This window comes from Crocodylus porosus, unplaced genomic scaffold (genome assembly GCF_001723895.1).
Source record: "Crocodylus porosus isolate Cpor-Errol unplaced genomic scaffold, CroPor_comp1, whole genome shotgun sequence".
NCBI lineage: Eukaryota > Metazoa > Chordata > Crocodylia > Crocodylidae > Crocodylus > Crocodylus porosus.
The window spans coordinates 24,358,394-24,382,628 of NW_017728951.1; the positions used below are offsets into that span (position 1 = coordinate 24,358,394).

Consider the following 24,235-nt stretch of genomic DNA (forward strand, 5'->3'; position numbering starts at 1 on the left):
CCTCCGCCGGCTCCTCAGGCACGGCCGCCATCTTGCGTTGCCCGCCATCGGCCGCCAGGTACTGGCACCTTCGCGACAGTCCGGGCACACATCGGCGCCGCCTTTTGCGACACGGCGGGCGCGCCTTTACGGCGCAGGAAGGGGAGCGCGGCCGCCTGAGCACGGATTCGTGCGGGCGGGGCTGGAGCCTGTCGAGTGCCTCTGGGCAATAGGGTTGTTAATTAGGAAAGACAAAAAACCTTTTATTAGGACAACTGGAAGATCGCAAGACAAGTGTCCTTTTCTGCAAGCTTTCGGGATCAATGTTTCCTGCAAGCTTTTGGGATCAGTGTTTTCCGCGAGCTTTCATTGTTTCCTGCGAGCTTTCGGGATGAATTAGGAAATAAAACATGCTCTGTGTTTTATAACAGTGATTTCCCACCCACCCCGCAACATGAGGGAACATTAGTTAAATCGCTAATGACATGTAAATCTCCCAGACTGCTTTCAATAGTCACTGGGAGATGGATGCCTCTTTCAGTAGCCTCATTGCCGAGCTGGGAGGGTTGGCAACCCTAAATACTGGTAAATGAAGGGGAAAAAATACCACACTTCTCATGGCATTACCCAGTCACTCTTCCTTTTCACTGTCAAGCCATATGTGCTGTTGCATTAGTTGAGACGACTCCATCTGTATCTGACTCCCAAGAAACTATCGTTTTCCTCTGTCTCAAATCTTCATCCTTAAAACTGATCTCTAATAACAGATGTGGGGGCAACTCAGGGACTGCCCTAAGGGAAAAACTTCTTGAACTGAAAGGCAGCTAAAGGTTCTCTGGAAAGGAAGGTTTTGTGGCTCTGTCGGTTTTACCGGACTTGAAAAACTTAACCAGCTTTTAATTTGACTTCATTCTCAACCAGGGGAAAAACTACACCTCCCAAGAGACCGTGAGCAGCCTCGCGCATGCGCACACGAGGCTGCTTTAAAAGAAAGCACGCTGTTCCCAGCATGCTGAGGGCTTGGTGTGTATGCGCTGGCGTTCTGCGCGCGGACTACACTTCCCGCTGTGCTTCGCGCTGCACCGGGCGACGGGTCCCGCGTGTGGCCCATCTTCCTCCGCCCCCGCCACGGAGATGGAGATGGAGATGGACGCGGGCTCCGTGGTGTCGGGGTTGTCCGGGGGACACGGCGGCGCCGCCCCGCCCGGGGACGAGGACGAGGACGTGGAGGTGGATGGCGCCCCGGGCTGCTCCGGGGCCCGCGCCCTGCCCTTCGCCTTCGAGCGGAGCCGCTCCGAGTCCAGCGTGGACGGGGACGAGGAGGACGAGGACGAGGAGGAGCTGGAGGACGAGGAGCTGCCGACCGGGCCCGGCGCCCGCTTCAGGGCCTGCGGCGACGAGCTCGACTCGGACGAAGACCGCGAGGTGACGGGGCCCACAATGCAATGCCACACTGGGGAGGGGCACATGGCCCCTTGCTCCCAGAATGCCTTGCAACACCACATTGAGGGGGTGACAAGTGGCCCTCCACATACCCTGGGGGGGGGCAGGTGGCCCATCTGCTCCCAGAATGCCTTGCAGCACTTCATGCAGCATAGGGCAGGTGGTGCCTCCACTCCCAGAATGTCTTGCAACATACAGTGGGAGTGACAGGTGGCCATTCCACTCCCAGAATGCCTTGCAGCACCTTTTTTTTTTGCACCGGTCCTGGAAGCACTGCTGTACCAGGTCAATGCATGGAGTGGACGGAGCACGCTCCGGTTCCACCAACCAATACCAAAAAGAATTTGCTCGACATGAGTGGAATGTGGGGAGAGGCCACCTTCCAGATCATGGTGCCTCCCACCTGATTGATCCCATCTGCTCCCACAGTGCCTTGGAGCACCTGATGCTGAGTGGGGGAAGTGGTGCTTCCACTCCCAGAATGCCTTGCAACATATGGTGAGGGTGACAGGTGGTCCTTCTGCTCCCAGCATGTCTTGCAGCACCCTATACTGGGGAGAGAGGTGGCCCATCTGCTCCCAGCATGCCTTGCAGTGCCTTGTACTGAGCAGGGCAGGTCCCTCTGCTCCCACGATGCCCTGCGGGGTCAAGTCGAGCGAGCATCGCGGGTAGGAGCCACCGCAGTGCAGGGCTGTTAGTCTGAGCCCAGCCCCCTCACCCCCGGTGCGGCCTGGCTCCGGGGACCTGGCAGCACCCCCCAAACCTGGCATGCTGGGGAGCAGGCGTCCGTCAGGACACTAGGGGCGGGTGAGGCTGCAGAGGTGCGGTGACAGGGAGGTCACTAATGCGGGAAGGGAAAAAAAGGACATGGCTTGTTTTGGAGTAAGGAGATGAGACCTCAGAGTCAAAGATGACACCCCAATTTTGGTGCAATCAGGGGGACAGTGATACTGTCAACAGTGACAGAGGTTAGAACTGGCATTGGAGTCGGTGGGCGCGGACAACGAGTGCTTGTTTGATTGAGAAAACGGTCCAAGCAAAGGGGAAGAAGATAACTGCGTGATGAATGAAGCAAGGGACGTTGAAACTGGATATTAGGAAGAATTTTCTCACAAGGGGTGTGGTGAAGCACTGGAACAGACTACCCAGAGAGGTGGTGCAATCTCCTTCCTTGGAGGTTTTTAAGACCCGGGTCAACAAAGCCTTGGCTGGGATGATGTAGTTCATAGCTTCATAGATGTTAGGGTCGGAAGGGACCTCAACAGATCATCGAGTCCGACCCCCTGCATATGCAGGAAAGAGTGCTGGGTTCAGCTTGGGGCAGGGGGCTCCAAGCAGGGGCTGGTCCTGCTTGGAGCCAGGGGTTGGACTAGATGTGACCTCCTGAGGTCCTTTCCGACCCAAATTGTCTATGATTCTGTGCACTGTGAAAGGAGTCCCAGCGCACGTGCGAGTTTTCACAGAAATGCTGAAAGCATCAGAATAGGCCCCGAGAGAACAGATACTGGTGGTAAGCCAGGGTCAGTGAGGTAGAAAGACCTGGAATAGATGAGAACACAGAAAAATGATGACCAACTTCCTAGAAGAGAGGGAAGAAAAAGTTGGAGATTGACCATAGAGTCCTAGATTGCAATGAGCTAGAGATAACAGTGGCTAGATGTGGGCAAAGGGACAAGAGAACAAACACGCTAGACACTTGACATATGTCAAAGGAGTTGGCTTTTAAAAACCATTGCACCATAAAATGAGAAATAGGTTTTTGAAAAATCAGCATTTCAGGATGGACACTATCCTGAACCAGTTGATCTCCAAGGTGATTCCCCTTCCTACCTTCTGTCCTAATCCTGTAAGGAAAGACATACTTATCCATGCTAACAAACTACTGCAAAAAATGGCTGGTTTATAAACATGCTTTATAATCAAAATCCAGAGCAGTGTAATTTCAGCTCTTCCTTTAATATGACACATATTTAAGCGCATCTAGAAACTAGTGCATCTAGGAGATAAGCACTTTTTCAGTTTCTGGACCAAGGGACCACTGTCCAGTTTGAGTGCTCCTGAAGTAACGATTTCTATTGCTGCCAACCTCTACTTCATTGCAACCAGTGAAGTACTCCCTATGTTATTACTATTCAGTAGCCTGCAGGATTTGCTTATACTGTACTTGTTTTTCAGAAATTATTCTGAAATTAATTCAATTGCTGTGTTTGCAGAGAAACAAATGGAGATATATTGGAAAGATCTTATTTGAAAAACTATTGTCACTTGGGCAGACTTAGTATAAGTAGTAAGTGTTGTTTGTGGGCACAAAACTTTCCATCCATAATGTAAATCAAGGGTATTAGACTTCAGAAATGAGAGTGAGTAAATCATTTGGTTTAACCTGTATTCTGAAACTGTTTCAATTGTATTTTCTAGCGTATGATAAATCTTTCTGAGTTGAATCCATACATCTTGTGTTCCATCTGCAAAGGTTACTTTATAGACGCTACAACCATTACAGAGTGCCTTCATACCTGTAAGTACTGCTGATTTCACAAATTTAGTTTCAAGGCTAGAGAGATCACCTATCAGAATGAGGTAATATTTCCATGCCTCACATATGGAATTGCCTGTTTAAAGTTAGCTTGTTCGCTGCATGCTTTTCCCTGTGGCAGGACACAAAAGTATTTCCAGGTGCATGGAAAAATCCCTGGCGCACATCCTATATTCTGTCTGAATTTTCATTCTCTCGTTATCTCTTTAAATCTTTTCACAGTCCTTTTGTTATAACAACCACTCCTCCAGCAGATGACCATTGGATTCAGTTCTCTCTGAAAGCTAGTAAAACCCTCTTACATCCGTCGGGAAGGCTGGCTAAGAGAACTTTTTGCTGTATCCCTATTCCATCTCTCGACCTTGTGCTGAGAACCCTGGACATAGAGAGACTGCACTGTCACCAATTTGATATATGCTGTATTATCTTCATATACTTTGTAGTTTGGGAAAGTACTTAATACATTTGTCAGGACACCGTGACAGTCTCACAGTGTGTTCCTGCAGGCATTTGAACAACATATTTTAACTTTACTTGTAAAGAATCAGGGATGATCTCCCAAGGTCCCTTCCAGCCCTAATGTCTATGAAATCTATGAAAAATGGTTTAAAAAAACCCCCTATACTTAAGTTTCTGGTCTTAATTATGAAGTTGATTTTATAGTTTATAAGTGAATAAAACCTTAATTTGGTATTTGCTAAATACATGCCACTTCTTAGCCTTGAACCAGGATTAAAGTGAAATGGACAGAGCAATATTATAATCTCTTATCTTGGTTTCTCAGATGCTACTATTAACAGATTTGCTGAAAAGAATCTTTTATAACTGTAGCAGACTGAGAGAGGCTAAATATTTCATTGACTTTACCTGGCTTCTTCCTAGCAAAATTGCAATCTTAGATCACTCACTCATTCTTACTTTGTATCACTAGGAAATTGTATCCTGGTGTTCAAGGTTACTGTAGCCTTGCTATTTAGAAAGCACTGGTTTATTCAGGCAGATGTGCTGGAATAGTTGAAGATTTTGCTTTTTTTTTTTATATTGTTTCAAACAACTTTTCCTTAACCCAGTAGTTCTCAACCTTTTTAGACTCAAGGCTCTACTCCAGGTTTTCAGAAAGTAGTACCACCCTATTTCAAGAACATATAAATATAGTATAAACATTATAATAAACATTCTTAATTAATTGCATTCCTGTGTTATAATATAACATGTAACGTAAGTACAATAATCACTCCTTGGGTTGCTCCTCTTGGCTCTGCCCAGCCTCACACATGTCTCCTCTCAGCATGGGTCCAGGTCATTGCTGGGGACCAGAAACCAGTGGGCTAGTTTCTGCCCTTAGTGATCCCAGGGCAGTTCTGTCTGAACTCCAGCCGCAGGGCCAGAACAGACAGAGCCCAGGGACATCTGGCAGCAGAGAGTGGCAGATGGGCCACAGACCCCATGAGGGGAGGGAGAAGGAAACCCCACTCTGGCTCTAGCAAGATGCCACAGCTGTGTTGCTTTTCTAGCGAGTTGCATGGTGGAGTCCAGAACAATGTGTCCCCATGGCCTCTCCCCCCCGCCTCAGGAAAGTGCAGGAAGTTGGGAGATGAAGCAGGTGGAAAAGCTTGGATTTGAGCCCATGTGTCTGTCTGTCTGCCCACCCATGGCAGAGCACACTGCCCAGAGCACAGGAATCAGGGGACAGGAGTAACCGTGGGTACCCCTTGTCTGTGGGGCCTGGTGGGGTGGAGAGCAAGCGGCATGCTTACCTCCTTGCACAGGGGCTGGGTACTGCAGCACTGTTACACAGATGGCGCAGCACTCTTGTTGAGAATCACTGCCTTAAACAAACTTGCTGGTAGAGCAAGTGGGAATATCTTATGCGATAACAGAAGCCAACTCCTGTCACTAGTTACAGACGGCTGGCAGCAGGAGAAGACCACTCTATTTGTAACATAAGAGACCAAAACAGTAGTCCATCACTAGCGTGTACCAGCCATTGAGGCTGTGGAAACACAAGGACCAGTTGCCCAATACCTTGAAAAGGGGAGAAAGAATTAGGGTTAAAAACCCACACCAAACTGATTTATGAGTTTAAATTCACTTTAATGTTAATGTCTACAAAGTGAAATTATACATTAAAATTAAGTTGACTTAATTCATTTTGCTTAATTTGTTTCCAGACAGTTGACGTTGACTGTAGCTAATTGTCCTCCTGCATTATCTTCAGTAAACATGTTGCAGAGTACAAAACACTTGTAACTTCTGAATCTTTTTCTTTACAGTTTGTAAAAGCTGCATAGTAAGACATTTTTACTACAGTAACCGATGTCCAAAATGTAACATTGTTGTACATCAGACACAGCCTCTTTATAATATCAGGTAACATAGTCTTCTCATTTCATGGGTTTTCTTTTATTTTAATGCATCTGCTGTTAAAGGGATGGGATGTTAGATTTTTTTTTTAAATATTCAATAATCTTTTTAGATTTCTGTTTGAGACGCATAATCCTTGACCACTGCTGTTGAAAGAATAGTTTAAAAATCGGTATGTTGCATATGCTTTACCTGTATTGTAATTAATGTTCAACAATGACAATTAGACTGAGTTTCACTATAGAATCATTTTCTGCTGCTTATGCAGAAGCATGCTGTTGCAGGTGATATATCCAAATGAGCTATATTGATCAACAGATTAAAGGGAAAAACCCATAAATATGTCAAAGATTCTGCTTTGAGCTAAGATATTTGACATTAGCTTTTGAAGTATACTTCATGCTTTCCTGAAGGTGCTTTTTCAGCTCGTGTGGTTTGTTTTCCTCAGGTGCTATCAGTAAGAGCTACATGCAGAGGTGGAGTTGAGCCCTCTGTCTTGTTGGTATGCACCAAGTTTAGCAATCTGTTTGACAGCCCTGCAAAAAATGTCATGATTAATGTAAGAAGCTGTGTGCTTAACATAAGGCAGTTTGTGTTCATTACAATAGGCTTTGCAATTTATTAAATACTATGCAGGGGACATTCATACAAAAAGTTACTAAGGATCGTTCTTTGCCTTTCTTTTGTTAGGCTGGACCGACAGTTACAAGACATAGTGTATAAACTTGTTGTCAATTTGGAGGAAAGTAAGTCTCCTGTTTTCAATTCATTTTTATCCTGGTGTTCTGATTACATAATTATGTTGAAAGGACTGGAATAAAAAAGTTGGTAGCTGCTTAATCCAGAGCACTATATTTCTACACTTGGCTACTACAGACTGTCAAAATAATTTATTTTTTTTAGCGAATGCTGGAGTTGGTTTGGCCATATCTCTTACTGAACTAGCCATGCAAATTGGTGTCCTTCAGGCTGCTAAAATTCTCTACAAACAGTCTGCAGCAGGAGTTTTGTCTCTGAAATGATATAGATGACCCTCTTTCTGTAATTGTTATGGTTGAGTCGATACTGGTTCTATAGGTAAGCTTGCATGAAGATTTGTAAAACTCCTGTATTCCAGATTTAAGTAATTGTATTCAGTTTTTAGATTCTTATCATATAGTATTTTGTATAATGACTCAGGGCAGGGGTCTGAATTTCATGTAGGGTATTTTTTATTCATTGGTTTACTAATACTGCTAGAAGAATTTTTTTTTTTTAAAACCTTCCACTTGAAATTTGGACCTGACAGTCACTTGTGTAGGCATGGGTTTGTTTGGTTTTTGTTTTTGTGTGTTGTCTGCATAATTATTATGCTGATTGGGAATGTAGCTGAGCAACCTTAGCAATACGTTAAACATTTAAAGTGCAGTAGGAAAACATTTTCAGTTGCTGCCTACACTATTCCCAGCCTCAAAAGATGAAAAAATAATGGACCAGACCTCAACTGTTGTGATATTGGCCTAAAGATTGTATCAATAGTAAAATGATTTAATTTGTGCACTTTGGTCCATCACCTGGAATGGTCCTTCTTGTTTTAATTCCTCGTGCCCATCCGTAGCACGTGTATTAGCTAATTTAATATTATCTTCCCAAAATCTTTTGAAAAGTGATTTTTAGCTCATCCTGTGGGTTCCCTCACCCCCACTTGTATTTGGAAGGAGACGTCCTTCTAAGCCATCCATTCCAGCCTCCAAACTCCAAATCAGTCATAATCCTGAGTACATGCGTGTGACACATCCCAGCTCCTTAGTTCTTCCTCTCCTCCAGCTCTTCCATCTGCCAAGCACTGCTCTCCCTGTCAGTTCTGCCTTTCCTGGAATTTTTTACCTTCATGTCATGGACTAGGGCTCAGCTACAGCAGAGTCCCCTTTCAGGTTTGGGGGTACAAAGACAAGGAGCTGCAACAGGGTCCTTCATCTTCCACCTCTCCTTCCCAGGTTGGGTATTGCAAAGGGTAGGGAAGATCAGTCCTCATTGGTGTGAGGAGCAGAAGAGGCAGCCAAATATCCTGACCTTAGGGACTCCTTCTGCTATGGAAATAGTGTTGGATTTCTGAGGAAAGAGGTGGCAAAGCTGAACCAGTCAGATTTGGTGGTAGCTCCTTACCCCAGGAATGGGTAGTGGGGACAGGCACCAATGAGTGGAGGTTTCTACAAGGAAGAACTAAAACTTGCCAGAAGGCTGGAACATCTAACAATGCTGCAAGACTGATTCTTACCCCAACCAAAATCTTGTTGTGTTTGAAAAAGTCATAAGTTGGCAGTGTTGCATTTGGGGTTTCTCTCTCAAATTAGTTGGGACACTAGAACATGTCCTGGGTAACTGTCTATATCAGGCTGATATTCAGTAATGTGCTAGCTTCTTTTGCATATGTATATTAACTAAATATAGAAACTTAAAACCCACTGAGGCTATATTAACTTCCCAGGTATGATTAAGCTAATGCATAGTATGCAGCGCTGCTTAAGAAGACAAAATATTTTGTGACAAGTCTCCAAATCCTAATTGGCGTCACTAGCATACAGTCTGATGCTAAATTGTTGTATGTTGTTGAATATTGTTTCTCTCGTATAAAATGCTAATGAAGGTGCTATCCTAGAAACACATAATAAGCTTCTGTTCATGCAATGTAATTCTTCCATCTGTTGGAAATTAGTTGTCAGAAACAGCCATATATATTATATTAGTTGTATGTGATAAAGTCCAACCTGTTTTACATTATTTTCAGGAGAGAAAAAGCAAATGCATGACTTCTACAAAGAAAGAGGTCTAGAAGTACCTAAACCAGGTGAGTTCATAATCACTTTAGAGAAGCAAGTACAATGTTCAAGCAGAAATGTAATTAAATCCTAACACTAGTCTGAGTGATGGCTTGCTGTTACAAGGCATGAACCAGTGATGTGCAGTTCTACTTTCATTTAATCAGTTTGCTGTGAGCCAAGTCTTGTTTGTTGTCATGTCTGTAAGAGAGATGCACGTATTATGCTTGAGTAAGGGACAATCTGGCAGGGTCTTACAGCACAAAATTCAACAAATATCTTTCTGCCTTGCTTAATTCAGGAATGTGCAGCATTGTTTATATCGGTAGCAATATGTCACTGTGGTGAAAGTGCCATCTCTGTACGGTATGGCAGAGCACAGCACAGCACTGCAAGAGGTCTGCTTCAGTTTCCTCCGGTGGGATGTTCAGGCCAGTGGGCTATGGCTTAGCTTCTGGCCAGATCACAGAGAGAGTTCAACCCTTTTTGGAGCAGCAGAATTCCTAAGTCAAAATTCAGTGTAATCGCAGACCTCACAAACTCTCAGCTGCACCAGGGTTAGCTTTTAGCCCCCTTCCTTTCAGACTGACCCTCTAATACATCTAGGAAATATCCACTTGTTAGGATACTTCTGCAAGGGAAAAATCTTGTCTCACTAATCTTTCATATTGACTGGTCATAGAAAGAGTTCATTCCTTTCTGGATCCAATTACAAGCCAAATTGTTGTTGTTTTCTCCTCATGTCCAATCACAAAATACATGCTTTGTTTATAATCAGGAAATAAATGTGTACTATGCATAATTTTTGTTTTATTAAATTAATTGGGATAAAAAGTAATTCCAGATCTGTAAGATGAAAATGTTTGCTGTTATCTGTACCTTTTTAAGAGCTTAAAAATCCTTAGAGGCCCCCAGAAGGTAAAGGATTGGTGTAGATTGCCTTCCAGTCCCATTGTTGTCTCTAAAGATTTATTCAGAGAGATGGCTTGTTGACTCTGAGCAAGTAATAATCGCTTGCAATACGGAGGCTATGGGACAGAAATAATGACATAATTATAGGTGAGCTATGTGATCATTTATGCCTGACTGACGCTGATATGGATTTTTTACTTTTTAATTCAAGTTGTTTGTATTTTTGGTGCTTTGTTACCTTAGCTATCCCACAACCAGTCCCTGTGAGCAGAGGAAGGCCACGAAAAGTCCTGGGATCAGTTTTCCGAATCCCACCAGAACTTGATGTCTCATTACTTTTAGAGTTCATTGGGTAAGTGAAAGACATGAAAAGTATTCTGCATAAATGTAAGAAACATGAGTATGCATTTCAAAAATAACTATAATATCCCTTTATAGTTTTGGCAGAGCACAGCATAACTGTAATATCCCATCATAGTTATTCTGAAATGCTTGCTTGTGTTTCAGACACTATTTTTTTAAATCTAAGATGGGTTCTCCTGCCCTGTGTTTCAAAGAATGTACACTTCCATCCTGAACGGCCAAGTCTACTGTAAATTTGTTTCATGCCCCTTTAGTGCTTATTCACAGAGAGGATAATAACCTCCTGTTGCTGTCAAGTACCCCTTTACTGCAAGTAGCAGAGATCTGTGTAGTTAGTGCAAAGGTTCCAACCTTGCTGAGGAGATGTGGGTGTCAATATGGTGCCATATAAAATGTCTGCTTCTTTCAGATTTTTCTTTTAAACCTAGGAAAATCTCCATGCATTAAATTAAATGAATATTGTTCATATGGCAAGCTAAAGCACTGGAAATTAAGAGTTGCCAAATTAAGGCTACCTATGCAACCTTAAATTGTCCCCATTGTGCATGTGCATAACGATTATCGTTAATTACGTGATTGCACAATATTTTTTCTGCAAGGCCTCTCCCTTACTAACTCCACTGTTCAAACTTGCTCCAAAGGAGAATTGTGGTTATGCAGCAAAAACAGTTGTCTGTAAAGTGGCTTAATAAACAAGGCAGAGGATTGCAGAAAGGTGCAGGGAAGGTCTCTCGAGTCAGACAGCTGAATACTGCCCTGGGGATTGGGATGCTATCCCTGCCTCTGCCTCAGAGTTCCTGTATGAGACTGGGCAGATCACTTAAACCAGACTCTCTTCTTATGCAGTCATTGTGTATCCCTCCTCTCTGGGCAGCTAACTTAAGAAGTACTGGGCACTCAGAAATGCAACTGCAGGCAATGGGAGCTGTTCTTGAATCAATAACACCAAGTATTCTGAAAATCAGATTCTAGTTGCCTCAGATGAGGCACTCAAAATTTGTAGATACATCAGACCTTAATTTATCTCTCTGCCTCAAATTCCTCTCTGTAATCCCAATATAATGGTGTCCCCCTCACTTTACAGGAGTGTGTGAAAGCAAATCAGTTGTGAAACAGTGATGCACGCAGTAAAAAAGCCCTTGAGAAATCTAATAACTCTGTGTTTAGAGCAAAATAAGTTAGATTAGGGACCACACATTGAACAGTGGGAGGAAAAACAAATGATGTATTATTACCTGCTCAGTGATAGTTCTCCCTTCTGTGGAATGAATAAACCAGGGGTCCTGGGGAGAGATTATGCAATCATGTCATTAAGGACTATAACAGAATACATATGCCTCAGGAGGGCAAACTACGTGGCATAGGCAACCTTGTTTCTGGCATTCCCTACAATTTGAAAGATTGGCTGTGACTGATCACTGAATTTTTTCGTTGCTTTTCTGCAGTAATGAAGTAAAAAATGTGAACTTCACCCACGCAGTTAATGCAGGGTTCTGTTGAGTTAGGCCAGTGATTCTCAACAGGACGTCATTCCACTTTGGGAAGCTTTGAGATCCTTCCAGAGGTGCTGTGGGGTGCCACACAGGGGGCACATCTACACGTTCATGAATGTCCTTTTGCTAATGTGCATTAAATTTAGTACCTCTGGATACTTTTCCACATGCTTCGGGAGTAAGGGGGGCAGCACTTTAGAGAGGCTCTCAGACCTGCTCTAAGTAAAGTGCATCCCTGAGCTTCAAAATCACAGTGGGGCGCTTGAACTAAAGCTCATTCGACAAGCTCCAACTTGGTCACGCCGCTGCCATTTTGAAGTGTGGGGACTCTGATACAGGAGACGTGGGATGCTGCTGGAGCTCAGTAATTACCATACTCCAGGAGACAAGTCTGCTCTGATGTGATGTAATTACAGTCTCTACACTCATGTACAGGCACCTTCCATATGAATAAAAGGTGCATTTACCTATTTTAATGCGCATTAACAAAAGCACCTTTTTTGTGATGCTTTAATGCTCATTAAAATAAGCTAATATTCATTAAAATGCACATGTAGACACGGCTACTGTTAGCATTCTTAAGTGTACAAACATGAGTCACAGGATAAACCCAGAGATTTCAGACAGGTTTCTATTGAGTTAAAAAACATGCAGACCTGTTTTGGTCTTTCTGACTTGTTTGCAGCAGAACAGTTGCTCTATTATTTTTCCATGGTAAAAACCACATGAAAACTAAAAGCTGGCATTTTCTGAGGGGTTCTTCTAGCCTAAAAGGGTCGAGAGCCACTGCCGTGGGCAAATCTCCCTGGGACCTGGCATTGGTAGATAATGTTACGTGCTGTACCAGTAGGTGGCAGGGGCAGCTAGCACAGAGCGGAGTATAATTCAGGTACATTCATCCTTTTAGGTGCTGCATTGAGAGAGGTGCTGCATTTTTCATGGTATATTAAAATGGAATTACAACACCTAAAAAAAATGTAATAATGTAGGAACCCAGAGTGTATCCTCTAAGGGCTACACACCTGTGCCACCATTTCTCTCTCTTTTTTTTTTAAGGAACATTACTGGTTAGTAACTATATAGAAAGCTTCTTGAGATTTATCTAGACTAAATGGTAACAGTTATAATTTGGATTTAGTGTAGAAGAGTAAATGTATTATATTATCCCCTGTTTAAGGTTATGGCATGACATTTTTCTCTTTGATCTCAGGAGGTGCGTTTTTCTTTTCTCAGATCAAAAGGGACACTGAGGCAGTTTACACCCAGAATGTAGGTTTTGTATGTGACTCACCGTATTTATTCAAATCCAAGAAAAGTATTTTTTTCCCCCATTTAACATAGAGGGGTAAAAGCCCCTCATCTTGGGTTCTAGTACAGGGGTGCAGGCAGCTAGTGCAGCTCCAACTTTGACTCCAGCCCGGGTTCAGAGTCAGAGCTGCAACCACTGCTCACCACTTCTGCTCCCTGTGTCCCCCCTCCTGCCCCCAAACCAGAAGATAAATGGGTGGGGGGCAGGTGCTGGGTCACTGGCTCCACAGTGGCTGAGGCCAGGTATTGAGATGGGCAGACAACAGGAGGAGCAGGTGGTAAAGGGGGCAGGTGCCAGTGGACAGGTCGTGCGCAGGGCATGGAATTAATTTAAGACAACCCTTCAATAAGTAGATTCAGTATGTGGAAAATCATAAATTTGTAACTTTTTTTTTTATGAATAGAATCTACTTATTGGGGAGGCATCTTAAATTCAGTCATCTCAGATTTGCAGAAATACGCTATGTTTACATCAATGAAACGTAATTTGTTTTTTCCACTGGTCTGGGTCTTTCAGCTTCCCTTCCAGTGTTTGCTACCCAAACAATTCAGCTCTGCACAGGTACTGAGTAGACACTGTGCATCTGTCTAGCCTGGCTTTAGTGTCTGTACGAGTGAAGTGCAGGAAGTAAATAAATAGGAGAAGACTTAATATAAAAATAATCTTCAAGTTGAAATGACTAAGTGATGCTTTTGGGTGCAAGAAAGACTGTTTTTTTAACCTTTGTCCTCAGGCAGATATTTAAGAATTGCTTTGCTTTCCTCTTTAGAAGTTAAAATCAGAAGTAACTTGTCTTGGAGATGAGGAGAATGAGGGAAAAGACTGAAATCTCAGTAAACTGGAGAACAGGTAGATTGGACTAACCAGCGATAGTTATTGGATTAAAAAACTCTTCTCGTATATCCTCACAGTCCTCAGAAACGGCTGCTATTTTCTTGAGCTGGAAGTTGATCAGAGAGCCCCACTTCTGGAATGGAAATGTTTTTTGCTATCTTTTTTTTTGCATTCTGACAATTTTTTTTTTCAAACATTGGACATGGGTTGTGTGAGACTCTGAGACCCGCTTAGAGACCGTACGTAGACAGAGGCGTTCTGGCAGACTAGCATTCCAGCCTGCAAGTATATTGCCATCCCCATATCTAGGAAGAGGCTATTAATCTTTTAAAATAAATTTCAGCTGCTGATTGTAGTGTTTTTATTCAGCTCCGTGTCACGACGGGTACATACTTTAGAGGCCATGATACCTCCATGTGTCAATCCAGGACTTTGAGCTGGGACTTGGTGTGCAGGCATTGTGAAGAGGTTTTTTTCCCTGTCTGTCTGAATGGTCAGTAGTAATTATAATCCACAGTCATTCAAAGGGCAGTACTCAAGTCTACCCTTTCCAAGACAAAGGAGATGCCATATTACTTCTTTCACACACTTCCTGTTGTGCCACACACATAGCAAGGCTTGAGGAACAGGGCTAGGTTTGTTTTAAGGCCATCCTTTTTCTGAAGTTTCTCAAAAGGCAAAATTCGGCATACCCTGCCCTTACGTTGATCTTTGAGCTGAAGATCTTCTTTACTCCCTTCTTGTCACCTCAGTGCGTCCAGTGAGCCAGCAAGGTCTCTGTACCAAATCTGTGCAACTCGGCTGAAGCCCGTGTCACTCTGATTTACTACAACTGGGAACTTGGCACTGTCTTCTTCTGTGTGCTTGTGTCGTCTTCTTCGGAGGCATTTGTCATTGTTCATCTTTCCTAGCCTGGATCAATATAAACACTGTGTATGATCAGCATTTAGGCCCAGAGGTCTGTGATGATCAAGAGGGCTCTCTGAGGCAATATCTCTCGTGGTCTTGGATACCAGTGATAGTGCAATATAGATATGTGGACTGCTTTCTTTAACTTTTGGAAACCTTTTTTCCCCCCTAATTATGAGGTACTTTGTTCCAAGCCAGTCGTTAAAAACTAATATTGTATCTGGATGCTTCAGTGAAGAGGTTGGCCCTCACTGGGCAGGTGTGCCAGAAATTAATCCCGCACCCCTCAAGTTCCACTGTGATCCCCTTCCCCTACCTGGTCTGCTGCTCTGCTTTCTGCTTCCACCCTGTGCTCCCTGCCCATCTGCTGCTCTGCTTTCTGCTTCTTGCCCTGCCTGCCACTGAGTTGCTTTGCCCCATCCCTGATCTGTCCTGTGCCACACACATGCTGCCAATGCAGCTTATGGCCTATGGGCTGCAGGTTGGTCACCTTTGCTTTAGTGTCTGTGGAACATGTCTTTTGTGTGCGTTTCCACTGGGAAGTGGCTGGCTTAAATATAAAAACACATAAAGGGATTGTTGTTGTAGCTCATCAGTGTAGGAGCCTTAGCATGCTAATAAATTTGCATTTTAGTGATACTGATTATGTTTACTGTTTTCTTGTCTTTCAGAGCTAATGAAGGCACGGGGAATTTTAAGGTATGGATTTGAATTTAAATTTAATTTGATTTAATTTTTTTCCCCTTATGATTTACCTGGAAAATGTGGATGACTTGACCCTAGTTGACCTTATTTTTCTCATCTACGTCTTGCATCTTTTCCCCCAAACCAGATGCAGAAAATTGGCATGCATGTTTATATATGCAAGGAAGAGTGTCCCGCATGGGTCTGGATGTTGGTGTTGGGGGCAGAGTTCTAGCATCATTAATTGCCCCCACCTCCCCTCCCCACCCACATATTCAGACCCATGGGAACCACCCTCCCTAGTAATGCACTAGATTTGGCTGGTGTGTGGGGTTGTCCTTTGGCCAGACCCCAGACACTGATTCCAGAGCCACATACCAGGTTGGACCCATTATGTTCAGTCTGGGTCCACATGCTGGCTTCAGGGCTGTGTGTTGGGTCTGACCCAGCACAGAGCCTCTGGAGCCAATGCTCAAGGTTGGACCCACCATGTGACACCCCACCCCCCCTCAATCCCCAGCCCTGCAGTGGCTGGATTGAGCCCCACTGTGGAAAGATCAGGCCCTGCCACATGGCTCCAGCCTTACCATGTGACCCCCAGCTCCCAAGCCTCCAGCCCCAGTGCATGCCCCCAATCCCTGGAAGCCCTGGATCTCTGGTACTTACCCATATATCAGGGTAAAATTGTTTTGCATTTGAAGCCTTCCAGAAATAGGGGATGTGTTTGATGCAGGAAAGTACAAGAATTCCTTTGCACTAAGGGTTCACCTTGATTGAAAATTTAGTTTCAGCAGTACAAGGTTGACATGCTTTCAAATTAATCCTTGGCCACTGGCACAGGGTGGAATTGCAAAGACAAGTGAATAACATTTTAGTATGGGAGAAACAGAAACCATATTAAAACTTCCCTTCGCTAGTCTGGAGTTGATTGGAGCTCCAGCTTTTCTCTGAGAGACATGACATTATTGTCTATGTCTTTATTTGGCATTCTGTACAAGATGGTAACTGTCCTCAGAAACACAGTTTAAAAAAATCCCTGCAGTGTAGTGACAGAAGTTTGTATGCATGTTTGTCAACCCACAATGTGTAGATTTGAGTTGTAACAAATAACTCCAGGGAAAAAATGAAATGCATAAAAGCATATTTATGTATATTTGTTAGGCAGCTAAATGGACTTCCCCAGCCGACAGCTAATTCACTTCTCCCTTAAGTTCTCTCTAGTGGACATTCATTTCCTATTGAATTGAAAAAGAAATCCAGCTCCGTATTGTAGCTTAAGTCGAATCACAGTATATAGGGTCAAATATAATTGCATCTTCTGTGCTGAATCGGTACGGACTCACAGTATGAAGTGGGACATTGCTTACTGCCTTTGTCACTGGAAAAGCTGTAATTGGAGAGGTACTGAGCGTGTTTCAGTATTTGGTGAAGAACCTTAAAAAAATAAAGGTTATAGTCAGAGCCAAGAAGCAGTTATAACTTAAAAATATGTAATCTTGTCTTCATGTCAACTTTTACTGCAGCAGAATATTGGGAATAAAAAGATACGGTCAGCACAGGATAACTACTTATGGAAAAAAAAGCTTACCATCACAATTTGCAATAAAATCTGCAGCTTTAATATTTAAAGATGGGGAACTATATTTTACTAGACTACTTACATTTAAGGCATCTAAATTGTTACAGTTTCTGTATCCTTTTCTTCTTTGGGTCTATTTTTATCTGGAATGATTCCTGTCCTGTGTGTTTGCAAGCACAAATCTGAGTAGTTATAAATCAGGTGCAGCTACTTGATATCGATAGTAGTAACAGCAATAATAATACCATTAGTATTATTAGCTGCCAAGTGAGAATGGGGATGTTTTGCTTGGCAGAGCCCAGGCCTAGAAACAAGTCAGTCCCTTTCCCAAAGCACTTAAATGATGTCACAATTGAATTAAGAGTACAATTTCTTTTGAGGGGGAGATTAATCTGTAGAAGGGAGGCCACCTTCCTGAAAATATCTCCAGCCCATTCCTTCTTTTTTTTTTTTTTTTTAGTGTCCTTCTTTTAACTTCCTTGGTTTTGTCTCTGGTACTGTTTCTTTTTTCAACTCCTTGACCTTATTTTATTGATTCTTTGTACCCCCAGTTGATCCTCCCCCCAAACACACACATCTTTGTTCATCCTCTTCATTATTGAGCTTAAAGAAAGGTGCCTGGTTTCACTGCACAAGTACAGTAATAGTCTTTTTAAACCAAATTTAACTGAAAGCACTTCCGTCATTTTATTAATTTCTTGAGCATTGAAAGATGTGTCTGTGTCAGATTTGTGTTTACATCTTGCAACAGAAACATTTTAAAGGGTAATAAAAAAAATGCCATTAAAATGGAATTGGAAACCATTTCCTGAAGCGGAGATGCATGCAGAGTAACTGCCATCCATAAGGCATCTTCTCTTGCTCCAATATTAAGTTTCTAAACCATGCGTATGCTGCCTTGCAATGCACGTAATGGCTAAAAAGGAAGCCACCTACTTGTAGGCTTGGGGTACAAAGAAATACCCATCAGAGCTAAATGTGCTCTTTGTTATGACTGTCTGCTAATCTGTTTTGTCATTATTTGCATAATCTTGGAATATGTGTTCTTAGTTGCATCTAACCTGGCTTAGCTTTAGAGTTGACCTACAACTTGAGAACTGTATGACCTGTGTCATGGCACTTCATTTTGGGAATAGTGAGGTTTGTGTTTCTTAATATATTAAAAATTGAGGAAAATTAGTCAATTTTGACATGTTTCAGTTGCATAAAAGATTAGCTTATTATAACATTCTTTAATTCCAGTGTATTTTTAAACAAATAATCTTCTGCCGTGTTTGTACAAATGTGTGAGAACCTGTAAGTGAGATGGAGTAGAAGCAAGAAGGAAACCAGTTAATCTGTTTTTATTATTCAAGCAAAGACAGCAAATCACAGACAGGAAGAAATAATCTTTGATTTTTTTTAAATGACTTGGGGTTTGTTTGTTTGGTTTGGGGGGGGGGGATTTTGTCTGGTTGGAAGACTGGGTTCTTCAGGTAAACTTGATATCTTTTAATCAGACCAACTCATAGTTGGAAAAATTCTTCTTTCCAAGCTTTCAGATATGAATACTTTCGGGTATAAAGCTTTGTTTGGTTGGGTTTTCTTTTGCGTGGGGGGAGGGGGATTTTTTTTTTTGTTCATTTACCCTAAAGGTGATAGTTGTGATGCGGGTTTTTGTTTGGTTGTTTAATGACATGGCCTCCAAGTTAATTGATAAAAGATTTTTCTCTAGTAACGTTTACCAGAGACTCAATTTTAAGTTTAGGCTTCTGCTCCACAAATGGTCCCATTGATTTCAGTAGGATTATTCATGGACTGAGCATGTGCAGAGGTGGTAAAATTGATCATCAAGGACCTCTGCAACCACCTTGAATCCCTTCTCTGGCAGTTTTTCTACATCACTTTCAGCTTCTTTACTGCATCTTTAATAATCGCCCCATTCACATACCTGCTGTCATTTCCTCTTCTTCCCTCCTTAATTTTAAAAAAACTTTCCCCCTTTGACCTTTACTTACTGTCGTACTCTTCCTGTTTGAAAATTTGGCTAGTAAATTATAACTATTCATAAGTTAAATGTAAAATGTAATTTATAGGGACAAAAGGAAATCTATGTTTAATGCAGCAGCCTGCTTAGCTGTTTTGCCTTCTCTTTTCACATCCACATAAATCAGGCAGTGCTATCGTACTTGATCTATAGAAGAAAAATCAAATTTAAAAAAATCTGCAAAACTAGCATAGTAAATATCCTATTGCTGTAATCCTCACTGTGGAGGTACTTGCAAATGGTCACTAAATCCTCCAAACCAGTCTTACACTTATATTCTCTGCAGCAACATGTTTATTGATTCAGCTGATGCTTTTCTTATTGCAGCAAAACCAAAACGTATCTTACAAAACATGCAGAAAAAAGCTGGAAATTCCAGAGGACTTTATTCTTAATATCCCACTACAAAGTCTTAGCTCCTGAAAACACCATAGTTGTATAAAACTTCCTTTTGTACCTCTGATGTTTGCTGAAAAAGGGTACTTTAAAATATTGTACAATATAATTTCCCACAGCACAGAAATTAAATTGCTGTCGCACCTCTTTGCTGCCTAGTTACTACACAAACTGCAGGAAAAATATGGGACTGTTCTGTTCCTTGTGCAATTACTGGGGTTGTGACACTGATTTTTAAAGGAGGTTAAATTGGACCCTTGAAGTCTTTTTATATATAGTGCTTTTTATTTCAAGTGATGCTAAAATGATTTGGGACTAGAATAGAAGAGAATCTAATCTAGCTCTCTCTAGCCATTGTGTGGGACCTTTGAACAGAAATTACAGAGAATTTCTTTGGCTATATCTGAAAGGACCTTGGCTGAAAATGTTCAATATTCTGAAATTGTTGTTTTGCTACTTGTTCTGCAGCCATTAGAAAAGAAGTTTGTGCGAGTTTCAGGAGAGGCAACAATTGGACACGTGGAGAAATTCCTTCGAAGAAAAATGGACCTTGACCCTGCTTGTCAGGTATGTTAAAGGGCTGGCAAGCTGCACTTAAGAGTGTGAAAGATGCATTCAGCTGTTGCCAATTTGTCCTGATGAACAATTTGCATCTGTTTTCCTACAAAGATCAGAAGCTGAGACATAGTATTCCTCTAACCCAAGCATCGTAAAAGCTACTAAAAGTTGTGGTTCAAGCCACGCAAGAGATGACTCTTCCCACTTATTGGCACCATGGACTTACGCCATTATTCTGGGTACTATACTATATTAGTGTGTATGTAATATATATATTACTAAACTATATACGTATTATACAATAGTGTATTGATTCTCATATAGTGCTTTTGTTGTACATGATGTTTTACAGTGCTGAAAGTAGTTTCAACAAAGCAATGCATTCCAAAGGCATTACAAGCTAAAGGCATGGACAAGATGATAGGCACGTAGGAGGATACGGGGCAGAATGTCAGTGTCACAGGACGGGGTCCTGTGGGATGGCCGTGATCTTCCCAAGGCCCCCTTACCGTGCCAAGTTGGCCTAGTGGGAACCCTCGATTCTCGCCCACCACGTCTTTGATAGTAAATATATAACGAGGAGGCTGCCTTTACATCACCTTGGACATGGTTTTACTGTAGTCTGACCCCGTGGGCTATTGGACCCCTGTTGGGTCCTGTTTTGCAATGGGTGTTTCCGGGCACCCTAGCCTTATGGGCTATGGGTGGCTCCAACCACCCTTTTACTATGCCCCAAGCCTCGCAGATGGAACTGACATTGTTCAGTCTGGGCCTTGTTATAAATTTGGCCCCTAGTCCTCCTCAGGTTCTCCGCAGCCCTGTCTCGCTCTGCGCCTTTGCTGGTGCTGGGGTTGCCGCGCCACAAATGCTGCGCCTTCTCTGGCGCTGGGGTCCCCATGCTGCCGTGGGTCCCCTGTGAGGCCTGCTCCATCCCCTAATAGCCTCACCCAAGCCACCAGTCTTAAACAGCAAACAAAACACAAGTCCCTGGACTATAACATAATTCAAGCCGCACCGGGGATGCTCCGTCCCTTACTAGTATCAGAGGCTGTACCTGCAGTCAGGCCTCTCCCCTTTAGTTGCGCTGGGAGAGCTCCTTCCCTTGTGGCTGCTGGCAGGGAACTGCTGTCCTGGCCTCAGCCCTGGGGTTTATATGGGAGCCAGGCCCCGCCCCTTCCAGTCAGCTGACCGCTGGCAGGTGTGGGCCACTAGCTCACTCTGGTTGCCCTGGTAACCAGCAGCTGGGGCTCCCCACTCACTGCTAGGGCTCTTTCCCTAGCAGTTTCCACTCTTTAAAGGAGTGCTCTGCAACAGTCAGGCATACACTAAATTGAGTAAACGGGGGAAGCTGGCCCTTAAATACTGAAGGAGATTTCAGAATATGAAAGAACATGTTAAGAAAAAGATGGTGATCTTGGAGGGAGGATGTTGGAAACAAAAGTGTGTGCACGTGTGTGCTGTGCCTTCCTGTGCATATGTGCAAGTCAGAATTCAGATTGAGGAGCACCAGAGTGTGGTATACAAGGTTTAGTCCACCCAGTTCTAACTTCTAAATCCCCATGCAAACCTTAGAAAATTAATTTCAAAAGCTGTTTAGTTGAGAAGGCTGCAGGTATTCCATAATGCATAAATGATCCTGGCCACTGATAATAGGTAACCAGAAAAATCCAGCTGGCATAAATTTTAATGATTTGCTTAATTTCATTGAGGGGGAGCCTCAGGGTTGTGCTTTCTTTTTTTTTTTTTTATACAGCAGTGAGTTCGGTTGTTTGGTGCTTTTTGGGGTGGGGGGGGTTGTTTTTGGCTTTTTAAGGCTGTAAAGCGTGACAGTTGTCCAGCAATAAGGCTTTATTTATGCTGCTTGCTTTCCCATGGTAGCTGTGCAAATTGGACCTAAATGATTCATTATCTTGCAAAAACAACAAAAGTACATTTACTAGTTCCCTTGGTAAAAATTGCTGTAACTTCCTAATATGGATGGTTGTGACTTGGAAATCTAAATAAATAATATTTTCTTAGATCTGAACCCAGAGACAGGCCACAACTCATTTGAAAAATGACTGGCTTGCTATTGTTGTTTTTTAAAAGAAGCCATATTATAGTTTCAGTTTTCAGAAATGCTGATTGGCCACCATTCCAGTGAAAGATGCAGGTGCTCAGCTTTGCAAATCAGGCCATCCCTGTTTTACAGGCCTGCTGCAGATTCTGCCAATCTAAAATTCCCCCTAAAAAGCTTGCTTAATAAATATTTTACCTCTTTTATATCAAAAGCTGTGTTCTGTGGAATTATCCATTGTAAAATAAAGGCCATGCTTTACCCTAGTATTAGTTGCATTATGTTGACAAATGAGCTGATTCTTAATCTTAATATATTACAGTCACTGTTTCTCTGGGCATGAACATCTTCATTCTTACAATCTTTCAGAAATAAAGCAATTTGAAAAAATGAATGGAAAACCCCATTGCATAATGTCAGCGAACCTGATTTTTCACTCCTAGTTCTTTGGCCTGCCAAAAACAGTGCCAGTGTAACTTATGTCCATTCACACAGAGTTGAATATCATTGGAAGCATGATACTGTAAGGAACTCTTTTTCTTTGACATCTGTTGTCAAACTAAGAAGAGGGAAGAGGGAGAGAAGGCATATAAAAGATTCTCCTTAAGCTAAATTTTGTTTGAGTTCATCCCTCTACTTGGTGATATGTCCAGATATATGACCTCATCCTGTGTTAGGAGTGAAAGGGTCATTTTGTCTGTGTATGGAAGCCAGGGAGTTGCCATTTTATTCAAGTCACCTGTTAACTAATATTGATTAGTATACAGGCAGTCCTCGACTTATGACATTTCGAGTTGCAAAGAACGTCACAACGTTTATCAATTGACACCCTGTTTCAACTTTCTGGCGTGGGTTTCAACTTTATGACAGTCGATACAGCTGTATCCAGCTGGTAAGCCTGTTCTGGTGGAAGGAGAGAGGGAAGGGACGGGGCATGGGGTGGGGCAGATCAGTGCCCCACCTGGTGAGGGGGGGACTTGAGCTGGGACTGGGGCTGGGGGAAGCATACCTCCCTCCCCCAGCATGCGCTGCTGCCGCTCACCCAACCAGGACAAAGCCACAGCTCATTTGGGGGGTGTGGGAGGGGAGGGGCTACTCCTGTTGTTGCGCACCTCTTATCCGTCTCATGCCCATCCTGCCCCATCTGGACAAGTGGCAGGAGAGTATAGCCCCCACTCCCAGCACTGCCGCCACCCACCCAGAGCATAGTTTGGTGCAGCCCCAGCCTTGCCTTGCACAGATCCAGGGGCACATGCCCTGAACAAGCAGTGGGTTCAGTGGCAGGAGCCACCAGATGAGTAGCACGCAGCAGCAGGAGCCTCTGCTGCCCGCCTCCCCACCCTGTCTTGACAAGCCACAGCTCAGTCCCGTGCCTGGCTGGGCAGCGTTTGTCCCAACCCCAGTCCCTCCCTCACCACAGGGGTCGTTGATCTGCCCCTCTACGCCCCTTCCTTTCCCCTTCTCCTTCTACCACAACAGTGCTCCTAGTGAGGTGCCTGGTGACTGGAAAAGGGCCAGCGTGGTCCCCATTTTCAAAAAAGAGAGGAAGGAGGACCCAGAAAACTGTAGGCCCATTAGTCTTACCTTGCTCCTGGGGAAGCTCTTCGGGAAGATTTTCCAGGAGCACATCTGCGTGGGGCCAGCAGGGGAAGTTATGCTCAGGGGCAACCAACATGGGTTCATTCGAGGCAGGTCCTGTGAGACCAACCTGGGGGCCTTCTACGACCAGGTCACAAAAGCCTTGGATGCAGGTGTCATGGTGGACGTAGTCTTCCTGGACTTTAGGAAGGCCTTCAACACTTGCTTACCCCATCCTCATTAAAAAAAATTAGGCGTCTGTGGTGTCATCACCTACAGTCAAATGGGTCACTAACTGGCTGGAGGGCCGCACCCAGAGAGCGGTGGTGGACGGGTTGTGTTCGCCGTGGAAGGACGTGGGCAGTGGGGTCCCCCAGGGCTCGGTCCTCGGGCCCGCGCTGTTCAACATCTTCATCAG

The 24,235-nt window shown here is 43.5% G+C and overlaps 2 protein-coding genes across 3 annotated transcripts in view; one reads left to right on the plus strand and one right to left on the minus strand.

The window, feature by feature from the left end:
• TAF5 (TATA-box binding protein associated factor 5) overlaps window positions 1–48 on the minus strand; it is a 16,830-nt gene extending 16,782 nt beyond the window's left edge. The window contains exon 1 of the mRNA XM_019555482.1: window positions 42–48. Coding sequence (XP_019411027.1) covers window positions 42–48 — 7 coding nt within the window. The remainder of the gene's footprint in view (window positions 1–41) is intronic.
• A 196-nt stretch (window positions 49–244) lies between these two features.
• The window catches only part of PCGF6 (polycomb group ring finger 6), a 43,196-nt gene continuing 19,205 nt past the window's right edge, over window positions 245–24,235 (plus strand). For both annotated transcript variants that reach the window (XM_019556182.1, XM_019556183.1), the window contains exons 1-8: window positions 245–1,404; window positions 3,841–3,940; window positions 6,232–6,328; window positions 7,013–7,068; window positions 9,090–9,149; window positions 10,276–10,384; window positions 15,612–15,639; window positions 20,094–20,192. In XM_019556182.1, coding sequence (XP_019411727.1) covers window positions 1,009–1,404; window positions 3,841–3,940; window positions 6,232–6,328; window positions 7,013–7,068; window positions 9,090–9,149; window positions 10,276–10,384; window positions 15,612–15,639; window positions 20,094–20,192 — 945 coding nt within the window. In that variant the 5' untranslated portion in view covers window positions 245–1,008. The remainder of the gene's footprint in view (window positions 1,405–3,840; window positions 3,941–6,231; window positions 6,329–7,012; window positions 7,069–9,089; window positions 9,150–10,275; window positions 10,385–15,611; window positions 15,640–20,093; window positions 20,193–24,235) is intronic.